This window comes from Anabrus simplex, chromosome 6 (genome assembly GCF_040414725.1).
Source record: "Anabrus simplex isolate iqAnaSimp1 chromosome 6, ASM4041472v1, whole genome shotgun sequence".
In the NCBI taxonomy this organism is placed as follows: Eukaryota; Metazoa; Arthropoda; class Insecta; order Orthoptera; family Tettigoniidae; genus Anabrus; species Anabrus simplex.
In genome coordinates, this window is record NC_090270.1 from 125,877,462 (window position 1) to 125,889,867 (window position 12,406).

General features: G+C 37.2%; 1 protein-coding gene across 1 annotated transcript in view; it reads left to right on the forward strand.

The window, feature by feature from the left end:
• Positions 1 to 12,406, forward strand: part of eIF3d1 (eukaryotic translation initiation factor 3 subunit d1) — an 80,386-nt gene that overhangs the window by 38,157 nt on the left and 29,823 nt on the right. The window contains exons 7-8 of the mRNA XM_067149902.2: positions 1,236 to 1,448; positions 6,838 to 6,980. Coding sequence (XP_067006003.1) covers positions 1,236 to 1,448; positions 6,838 to 6,980 — 356 coding nt within the window. The remainder of the gene's footprint in view (positions 1 to 1,235; positions 1,449 to 6,837; positions 6,981 to 12,406) is intronic.

The following is a 12,406-nucleotide window of genomic DNA, read 5'->3' on the forward strand; positions in this document are numbered from 1 at the left end:
TTCTTGTTACTGTGGACATGACCGATACAGAAATACCATTCTTTTCAAATTCTGAGCAATGTACAGACAAAACTCTTATTATATATATATAGATTTAGTGCACAGTGGTCTTTTATAATATACGGCGCACCGAACTTTACATAACTTCCGCTCAGTGCTTCGTCAATTGGAAGAGTTATTATTTTTAATATATCTCTACTCAACTTCCCACATGGTATGTACCTTTAAAAAGACTGTACTTGTGTTTACATTGTTTATGTTTTCTTCGATATGTACGCTTTAATTTACTTCAGGCTGATGATGACCTATTACTAGGTCGAAACTAGTCCCTATGTAATTTTCAACTTGTATTGAAAAGGTGGACCAATAATAATATATTATTTTACTCTATTGTAAAATTAATCATTTTCATCATCAGAAGATATAACCGAGAAATCAGAGTAATCAGACATCTGTAAAATACGAACAAGATAATAACGTAAGCAATTTATCGGGGTTATGTTATAGAATTATTACATTATACTGCAGTAAAAAAAGCGTAATATTGCCTATTCACGGACAACAACTATTGCTCGTTTTTTTTTTTTTTTTTTTTTTTTGCTAGGGGCTTTACGTCGCGCCGACACAGATAGGTCTTATGGCGACGATGGGATAGGGAAGGCCTAGGAGTTGGAAGGAAGCGGCCGTGGCCTTAATTAAGGTACAGCCCCAGCATTTGCCTGGTGTGAAAATGGGAAACCACGGAAAACCATTTTCAGGGCTGCCGATACTGAGATTCGAACCTACTATCTCCCGGATGCAAGCTCACAGCCGCGCGCCTCTACGCGCACGGCCAACTCGCCCGGTACACCTATTGCTAGCAATGTATGAGGTTAGACTCAGTGTATTTTTTTCTTTACCATTTATCGTAGCCACAGGTAATATTTTATTAACAATCAGCTGTTCTTGTATCTCAAGTAGAAAACAACTCCTTGAACTAAACTCAGAGAGTTTGATCGGAGAAATTTCTCCAGTCAAAGTTGATCTTAGTCCAGTGCGAATTTATCTCAGATTAACGTTTATACAGTACAAATGTCCGAGTTTTGCGTGAACCGAGATCAATTTCATCTCTGATCTAAGATCAAACGGTTTATACAATCGGCCCTTAGTAAATTGAGTGTTTTCAACTTGTGGATTTGTGTAGATTTTTTTTTTTGTACTGTAAAATATAATCTGTATTAATTTTGCTATTCCAGGGTGAACCTCGCTTCAAGTTTGATGATCCAAACCCTTTCATTTCTGAAGAAGAGGCTGATGAAGTAGCATCAGTTGCTTATCGATACCGCAAATGGGACTTGGACAATGGTGTTATTCTTATAGCTCGGTGTGAACATGATGCTGTTATGCATGGACCTAATGGAGAATTGCAGTTCATCACTATCAAGGCTCTCAATGAATGGGATTCTAAGGTGAACAAGCCTTTTTATCTTACCACAGACTTTTACATTACTGAATACTTTTGAGGTAAAAATAGATTTTTAAAATTTATTTATTACAAATGGCAAGGGATAAATAACTATTATACATTATGTAGATTATTTACACTATTTATGGTTTGACTTTTAAGTTATAATCTATTACAGTATTTCTCCGAATGCAAGACGACCCTTACTTTTTCCTTCAAAAAATTAAATCAGGCTTAAAAAGGGCTAGGGCTTTCTATAGTTCTTGTACAGTACGCATTATTAGACTATCTTTATTTTCACGCCAACGTCGAACATTGGCTTTATTTATGCCGTATTTTTTGCGGCTGCACAATCACAGGTTTAAAAATCCACCAACTTAAAATTGGCATCATGATATCAAAGAGAACCGATTTAAAATTTGTGGGCAATACCTGTTCCACACGTCTCTGCAATACGACAATCTATTGCTGCTGGCTATAAAACTGTTACTTTGACTCAGCATCAGGTACAACTGGCTGCCGCTACACGCACATCTTGCTTGGCAGGTTCGGCTGAATTCAATGGCTAGCGAAGTATAGCCCTAAAAAAGGCACGGACATTGAAGGTCAATGAACAAGTTTAATGTACCGTGGTATGGCCATTCCGCCCGTACATTTTTCGTGCACATTTCGTGTACAGTCCACATTTTTAAGCTATCTTTGTCTTCACTCTATTGCCGAATATTGGCTTTAGTTAGGCCTGTGCCGGGGGGGTCGAAGGGGTTGTTTGTGCTCCTGTGGGTGCACTTATTGCTGATGGGAATGCACTAGCAAAACACAGGAAATGCCGTTTATTCCTACCAAGTCTGATACATGCACATCCACGCCGTGGCTTCTGGGCAACAGGTACATTCTTCAAGGTACACGGCTAAGTCATGTAAGGGCAGAAAGTAAGTTCCCGATGCTTAAATGGAGACCACTCAGCTAAGGGAGACAACCCTAACAGAAAACATTGGTCCTCCAGGATTGCTGGGGGTTGGAGCAAGGCTAACAACCTCGCTCCGGAAAACAAACTGTTGCGTAGCCCCAGAATATCCCTCGGAATGGTGGGTTTAATAGACAACGAGCTAAGCTAAAGGCAGTGGATTACACAATTTGTACATGGAATGTACGCACCCTTCTATGAGCCGGAGCATTGAAAGTATTGACACAGAAACTAGAAGTCAACAAAGTGGACATGGCAGCCATCCAAGAAACAAGATGGTCAGGAAGAGATGAGATCTGGGACACCAAAACCCACACAATATTTAGTAGTGGGAAGCCAAGGAATGCACAAGGAGGAGGAGTAGCATTTATAGTACGAAACCAAGCCAAAGGTGATGTACTAGTTTTTGGCAGTAAATGGAAGATTGGCAACACTGCGTGTTAAAAAGCGATTCTGTAATTTACCAATCGTAAATGTATATGCACCAACGGAAGACAAGGAGCAGATAGTCAAGGATCAGTTCTATGCTGAACTGGAACGAGTGCTAGATTGAATCCCATCAAACGATGCCAAGGTGATAATAGGAGACCTAAATGCACAAATTGGGAAGGAGGAGATATGTCAAGGAATAATAGGGATCCATAGTTTACACAACAATACTAATGATAATGGACAGAGATTGCTTGACCTTGCTACCAGCAGAAAACATGAAAGTGATGTCAACTTGTTTCCCTCATAACCCTTTCAGACCTGAAAGAAAACTGGAGGTGTGAATTTTTGTTTGTATGTCAAAAACTGACTAAAATGCTCCTCAAGACACATATTGATAGTTTATTTTACAAAATAAAAACTAACATCTGAAAAAAAGGACCCACATAATTGTGCATGTCAGGACTTAATTCACACATTACACACACACAAAAATTCAGCTCAGTACATGTTCAGATGTTCTAAATCATAGTGTGAAACAACTTAGAACAGTTAAAATCCTTGTTCAAACACAAGTACACATTACACTTTGTACATCATGTACGAGTTCGACTCTTGCAGTCCTTTTGGCTGCAGCACCTTGCCGATTTTAATTCATCAACTACAGGCCAGTGGTCATAGCCATCGAGTCTCTTGTCCAGAGCAGGGATTTTTGCTACTCTAGTTCTCGATGCATCAGCGCTGGAGCAGTCATCTTCTGTTGAATGTCTACGTTTTTTGGTTGGTGCAGCAATTAGCGCTTCTGAGACAGCTGTTCGAAACCCAAGCAAGTCCAAATTATCCTTGGCAGGAATATGAGTCTTTCTGCAATCCTCCCGATATTCCATCCATGCATTTACCAAGGTGAGGTCCAAGAAATGCAGAGATACTTTGAGGGTCCATTTCTTGGTTTTTATCCATGTACGGTAGCACTCCATTTGCTGGTCAAAAATATCAACACCAGCCATACATGTATTGTAACAGCGTACAACAAAGGGACATGGTACGTCATTATATTTTCCCTCTTTCTTAGACCGTCTTTTTCATCGCCATAAGACCTATCTGTGTCGGTGCGACGTAAAGCCCCTAGCAAAAAAAAAAAAAACATCTTTTCACATTTGCCACTGGTTCTGCTCCACTACATGTTGACAAAAGTGTAACACACTTGCTATCTCGCCATTTCACTGCTACCAACTTCTCATCGTTTCTACAAAATTCTTCATAGTCACCCTGTCTAAGCTTTGAATCATGACTGAAATGTACCCCTTTCAACCTATTAACCATGATGGTGCCTGTACCCTCCAGATTAAGTTCTATCAACTTATCCATCAGTCCCACAGTTGTGAAGAAGCGATCAAAATATACATAACTACTAGGTGGAAGAGTCTGTACTAATCGCAGAACTACTGAAGGTGCTAGTCCCAATTCTCTCTCTGGTAATGGTGTGGTTGTGCCCTGGTAAATTTCGAAGTCTTCAACTAATCCAAAAGAGGTAGTAATAATGAAATTCTTTAGTCCTACTGGCCTTGGTTTATTCCTCACATACTGTCTGAGCTTACACCGCCCAGTAAACGGGATCATTTGTTCATCGACCGAGTAGGACTTGGATTCACATGGGATGGCAAGACATTTCTTACAAACAGTGTCAATAATTGGTTCCACCTTCCACAGTCTGTTAGTTGAAACTTCTTCAGAATTCACTGCAACAGTCTCTACAAAATGTAAACACTGTCTAAGATTGAAAAACCTGTCTCTAGCTATTGCAGATGCCACAATGTCCAATCGTACATCATCACGCCAATACATTCTCATTCGTGGATATGGAATATTCCCCATAACTATATTTACTCCAAAGAATTTTTTAATTTCAGATGCACTAGTTTTCAATTCTTTTCCATTCTTAGACAATGAGTAATTGTTGGTGTAGTAGGCAGTAGTTTCAAAAAAATCATCTGGGAAGTATTCTGAGAAATATTCCAATGGCCTCTTGACTGTGTGGTCCTGAAAAAACGAGAAAAGAACATCTGAGGCCATTGAATAATTTCTGTTAATATACAAAATACAATTAAAAATAAAACTAGTGCTTACCATTGTTTCCACGTAATTAAAGGGTGACGGTGTAGATTTCGATAAAAAAGGCTTCCATCTCCAGAGTAAAGGTCTAGAATTTGGAGTGGGTGCTGGTAATTTTGGCGATGGTACTGCATCAGGTTCATCTCCTTCACTGTCACTTTCAGAATTGCACAAAACTTCTGGTCTTTCAAGAAGACCAGCAGAATTATCATCATCATCATCATCATCATCATCCGAAAGACCTTCGATTTGAGAGTCACTTCCTTCTAGCACTTCAAATATTTTTCCTTCGTCATTTTGCAGTGATTCGAACTCTGAAATATAAAATAAATGAGGCATGTAAATGAGTACTTTCGGTCTTATTGCTACTTAGTCCTGTTTGCTTGTGTAAGCAATATCACGACATACAGGATTTATTATGAAAAATTACGTTATACTAAAGCAATATCACAAGAACTCAAGCGTGACAACACAGCACTCCATTATGCATTGTCTGTAAGAAGACCTAGCCCGCACAATTGTGCGTATCAAAATTCAAAACCTTGTGGTATCACATACAATGATGTATCTTCAGAATTTACGTTCACTAACCAATGTACACACTTCAGTGAATATATTCCGGTATTCAGTAAAGCCTCTAGATAAATATAAACGCAATAAATAAATACTTACTTTTGGCACTTCCCGCCATCTCGCCGATCAACTGTGCTTTTTAAACTCTTCTTCCTTCGCCCTGGCAGTCAAGCGCTAACTAAAAACAATTGAAATACATGGCACGTGTCCCGCACAATCAAATACAGGGCTGTGACTCTATTCCTGTACTATTTCCCGCCATAGCACATCTCTTGTAATTCAGAAATGCCAACCCTTACCATGTCACAAAGTATTCTAACACCTGTTAATGCATGCAATCACCTTGATTCAAAGTTTCAAATGCCTTGAAAAATAAAAAAAATAAAAAATGTATCCAAAAAGGTGCATTTACATTATTCAAGTAATGTACTTGGATAACTCACTAGCACACATGCACACATAACCTCATGCAACGAAAGAAAAATAACATGACTCTGCTGAGCAAGTGTTTTATTTTTTGGATTACTGAGCTGTTTGCATTTTTACATCCCTTATACTTGCACGGAAACTGCCCAACGCCCCTAAAACATCGTGGCTAATCTAACTTTCCTATGACAAATGGAGGAGTCTCTCGCTTCCTCCTGCATTGCAATGCAGTACAGTGAAACCCCCTCCCCACCCTTGTACGATTTCCTGGCCCGGCACTTCTCTCCTTTAAAACCATAAATCTGTTTGGCCCCGGCATTTAAAAAAAATGCAGTTTCATTGTTACTAACATTGTTCACTGGGTACGAATTGATTAGGTTATATGAGCCACACTTTTCCGTCAAACAATTAAATTGAAAAAAATTATGTAATGGTTCAACCTTTTCAATACGTGTAGAATTAGAAATGTAATGTTACATTACTAGTTGATTATAAGCAGTACCGGTTTCGACCACTGTTCCGAGTTATCATCAGCCGATCACTTAAGATATAAAAAACAATGCACATGAAAATAATAGGTGATGTATAAATTTTCACTAGTTGTAGTTCATGCATTATTATAACACTTTTAACAGTAGCACTGCGTGTTGAAAGTTGTTAAAATCTTGAAGAGGTCGAGGATCAGTCATATAAATGAAGCCAGATATAAGTTCTTGCAGAGCAGTAAAACATATATTATGCTAATGGCACTGTGTTTTTAAATGTTTATGAAACTCGATTAAAAATTAAATATCTCTAGGTTCAAGTTTGTAAACGATGCTAGGCGTAAAATCGTAGGGTTGGACAGAATTACATATTGTGAAAGTAATGTTGCATTGTGTTTTTTCAGTTATCTGGAGGCGTAGAATGGCGTCAGAAATTGGACACTCAGAGAGGAGCTGTTCTGGCCAATGAGCTTCGGAATAATGCTTGCAAATTGGCCAAGTGGACTGTGCAGGCTATTCTAGCTGGTTCTGATCAAATAAAATTTGGGTATGTTTCTGAATTATGTTGCCTAATTTGTTGAAGGAGGGATGTTTCTTGAGTAAGAAACCATTTGCAATAATGGTGTCAGCATCCAAGTTGCTCTAAATACAGTAGAACTGTGTTTGAACGAGAATTCATAATGGCAAAAAATGTACTCGCTATACCGGATTGTCATTATATCTGATTTCTCATTATTAAAGTTGGGAATAAACTCCACACACATTAAAATCTGTGTGAAACTGCAATCAGTATGTTCAAAACTTGCATTTTCATATATTCCATACTACGTCTTACTCATTAGTTATATTGCTAATTCAGAGAATATGTGAACATGTATGTTCAGTTGGAGTTGTACCACCCCGGTGGCTTCTGTGGCAAATATTTGTTTTCTTATTCAAATAGCATCTCCTAACCTAAACTTAACCTTAAATGTATCATGAAAACATATTTCAAGTGCCGGTATATTAGTGATAACCTTTTCACTATACATTTTCATTGCAAAGCCTTTCCGAAATTTAACCAAGAGCAAGAAGTGAAACCTCATTACTGCGTTGCTCGTTAAGACTATTTCTCGTTTAGCACGTCATAAATTTGAAGTCCCAGTTCACATAGTATTAAATCTACATAAAAGTACCTCACTTACTGCGTCACATTTTTGCTATTACCGCTTAGTACGATCACATTTTTCCTAGTCCCGAAAATTTTCTTTGTCATCTCTTGTGAAAGGACTGTGATTTCCAGCACAGACAAGAACCCTCACCACAGGAGGCAGGTTGGGGAAAGTTGCAAGAAAATGGGAAATGGCCTTGAATTCCTGAACTATACAGGGTAAATTACACCTTCGAGAAGCAAGCCATTAGCCTCAGGAAAGTTCAGTTGTGCTTGCCGGTTTTCATTGATATTGCTGAAAAACCCAGTAAGCCTGTTAGTGCTTGTATTTCACATTCCATTCAGAAGTTAGAAAGTTATTATATGTGATATAGTGAAGGGTAGCGAATATCTCACGATAGTGTACCTACGGATTAGAAACATATGCGTGTGAAGTTGACTACCGTGGTATATATTTGTCTTGTGGTATGGATACTGAAAAAGTCGTGAAATCGCTTACTAATGAAGAAAAAATTAAAATCCAGAAAGTGGACCGGCATCCACATCTTTCAATGCTGGCGCATATGGGGCGTTCAGAGCACATGGGAATCAAGTCCATTTTTGGTCATTTTGGACTTATTCCACCTTTAAGTACTATTTATGAAGCTGCTTTCAGAGCATAAAAGATTCATGTCCAGATATTGTAAATAACTGTTGTATGATTGCCAATTCTGTTGAGCACGGAGGGCACAATGGGAACATGTCCATTGTCACAGTTTCCATGGTTTGTTTTGTCGGTGTGTGAGATTTAAATAAAATGTCATTGTCTCTGATGAAGTTGTTTCAAGATCCGAGCATAAATGTCTCAGCCATTGATCACAAATTCTTGGTATCAAGACATTCTTACTTACCTAATGACAGTGATGTTGGTTTAATTGTAGGAAAATCTCGCACATTTACACACCAAATGATTGGATGGATATCGTTAGACAAGCAAAGAAAACGTCCCCTGGATTTGAAGTCATTGAAATGAAATTCTCAGACTTCTTATCCACCAGAAACTTTGAGAATTCAGTAACGAACAGAAAAAATACAGTTGATGGTTATGACATCAACTGGCTGACTATGAGATGGTTACGTTATAAAAGAGAATCTCCTTTTACCCTGATGTTTAAGCAGACTCTGAACCGTAATATGCAATTTGACGAAGTTGACGTAAGAAAGAAGTCTCCCGACCATCACATAACACACCTTTATAACATCCAGCAGGGCCCTCTTTATACCCAACGTCGACCAGTAAAAAAAAAAGCGCGGAAAAAGGACAAGGAGGATTCACTGCTTTACCTTCCACCTGTGCATCATTTTTTCAAGGGCCTACCTTGTGAAACTGCCACAAGAGCTTCCTAGGCTTTGCAAGGGCAAGCAAACGAAAGTGAATACGTATTTCCTTGAATCTGAATTGTATAACTTACTGTTTGGAAATATTTGTTGTAGGCAGACATAGAGAAGAAAATTATAATTATATATTCAAGAAAGGTATTTCCTTTACTGTTTCCTTAATAAAACCAGAAGCCTATAATAACGAGGAAGATACAAGTACAACACATTCCGAGCACAAAAGAATCAAGTCCAAAACTTTACTTTTCTATTCAAGTTAGCATGTATTAGCACTTATATTTACCCTTTTGTAATATGCGAATACATTATATAAAATAACTTCTATCATTGAAACATTTTAAAACAGTGTAAACGTCTTCCTGTAATTAATTATTCAGCAAAACCTTTGTCTATTTTTCTCAAAACATTCTTATTGTGACTTGATTCCTTTGTGCATTGAACTCGCACATTCAAGTTTCAACTGGAGTTGATCGTGGATCAAAGGATTGTCGCATTCACGATGACAGTCTAAGTCACTCTCGCACATGGCCAAGTTCAACCTCCATATAATTCCTAGTCGAAGAGTGTGACCAGAATCCAATATTTAAACAACCCAGTGGTCTGATATATAAGGCTTCAGACGACATTTGTTTTAGAAAGAGTGTGATCTGCATTGGTACTTTTATTGGCTCCAGTGCAAATATTTTTGTAATTGTTTGGTGTTTTACGTACCTTGTAATACACTGTTGTTGTTTAATAACGTGCAGTGGAAATGTTTTTCGTATTTGTTCTCTTGTGTTTTTCACGCCTTTTAATACTCTTATCTCATCTTTAAAAATGTTAGCCTATATCTTTCACTGTACCCCTACATACACAACATAAAATGCACACATTAAAATCTAATGTTTTTAAATATTAAAAATCTATTTTTTATTTGAAAATTGTCCACCTTTTGAATACAATATATACAATATACAAACCAGAACACAAAAATTAAAAAATCCAACTTGCCGAGCTCGATAGCTGCAGTCGCTAAGTGTGACCAGTATCCAGTATTCGGGAGACAGTAGGTTCGAACCCCACTGTCGGCAGCCCTGAAAATGGTTTTCGTGCTTTCCCATTTTCACACCAGGCAAATGCTGGGGCTGTACCTTAATTAAGGCCATGGCCTCTTCCTTCCCACTCCTAGCCCTTTCCTGTCCCATCGTCGCTGTAAGACCTATCTGTGTCGGTGCGACGTAAAACAACTAGCAAAAAAAAAAAATCCAACCCACCATTTAACAACACACTACTTACAGTAAACATATCCAAGGCACAATTTCAGAGGAGGAATTAAATTTACGCAATAAAGGACTAAAGTTTAACTGGCCTAGGTTTCACAAAGAACAAGATATTATAACAACAATAGCAGAAGACAAATCCAACATATCCAGTCTTTCTGTCGAACAGCAAAATGATACGAGACATGAAATTAAGAAAAAACTCACCAATTTGACAAATGAAATAAATACAAATTCCAAACTTACTAATCACAAATTAAACAAAGATTTACAAAATGACTTCATAGTCACAAAAGCTGACAAAGGAAGAACCACCGTCATAATGAATAAAAATGAATATAGTAATAAAACTGAAGCTTTTTTTCACAGATCAATCTTTTTCCATAATAAGCAAACATCCCATAGCCCGAGTTCAATGCAACCTCAAAACTTTACTTAAAAATTCAACCTTTTTATTACAAGAACAAGAATCACAAAAATTAGTAAATATCAGTCATTCAGTCAATACTGATCTGCATTTAGGGCAGTTGCCCAGGTGGCAGATTCCCTATCTGTTGTTTTCCTAGACTTTTCTTAAATGATTTCAAAGAAATTGGAAATATGAACCAGAGCCTACCTACGGCGATAGCACTACCAAAAATTCATAAAACAGAAATTCCTATAAGACCTACTATTAATAGTAAGAATAGTCCAACGCATAAGACATCAAGATTTATACATAGCTTTCTTAATAAACACTATAAACTTAACATTTCCCCACTAAAAAATTCAATAGTCTTTTGCAAAAATTAAAAAACATTAAAATACAATCTAATCATGACATTAAAAAGGTCCTGAGGAGAACACTGGGCCTTTCTCTCCATTCTTTTTTTACATTGTGAATATGTATCCCAGTATTCCAACCTCCAAATTATTCCCCATAATTAATAACAACTTAAATAAATTCATCATCAGAATAAACTAGAAATTCAGGACTTTATATCCATCTTAAAATTGGTCGTCAACAATAATTTTTTCACCTTTGATAACACCCTATAGCAACAGGATGGTTTTGCTATGGGCTCGCCAGTCTCAGACATCCTAGCTGAAATATACCTTGATTTCTCGAAAAACACAAAAATTAATAATAATTTTTCTAACGTCCTCTTTTGGGCCAAATATGTTGATGACACTTTAGTAATTTTAAATGAAGAATCGACCAACGCAGCCTCTACACTTCTTCTTCACCTTAACAACATCGACTGTAATATTAAATTCACCCTTGAATCTGAACATCACAAAACTATTCAATTTTTAGACTTAACTATCCTTCTTCATTAACTTACAAAATTTTTAGAAGACCAGCCAAAACAGCAACCATTATTCAGTAAGATTCTGCACACCCACAAGCACATAAATGTGCTACTTATAACAGCCTAGTATTTCGTGCCTTCAACATTCCTATGTCTAAAATAGATTTAAATAATGAATTGATCATCATCCGTACTGTCGCTGAATTTAACGGCTTTTACAACTCTTTCATAAACCGTATTATTAACAAATTCAAACACCGCCTCAAACCACCTTAGCAAAATATAAAACCAAAGCCACAGCATTTTCCACTTTTACTTTTAGTCAAGACGTTGATCAAGTTACCAATGTTCTTGGAAAACACAACATGAAAATATCTTTTAGAACCAATAACAGAAATATTTATATATTATACAACTCTAACTCATTCAATAAATCTAATGTTTTTTCCTAAACCTGGAGTACACAGATTTAAATGTAACAACTGTAGCTCTTCGTACATGGGGCAAACTGGACCTACATTACTATCAGATACTCCGAACATGTCAACACCGTAAAATATAACAGATTCTCTGCATACCAAAATTGAACAGGACATGCAAATACTTAAAATTATTAACAAAGGCCACCTTTTAAAAACAACTGAGAATTGTTTTATTCACCTTGACCAATACTTCAACCCTAATTTCAATTTAAACGACATATCTAAAAATCCCAATATTCTATTAGACTTCCTCATACTCATTTTTCAATCAAATGAGGTGGGTAGGGTTGAGGCTCTGGTCATGGGGGATTCCATTGTTGTTAGACATGTGGGGAAAATGTGTGGTGAAAAGGGAACCAGGGTAGAGTGTTATCCAGGAATTAGGTTGAGGCAGATATTGAGGAAAGTAGAAG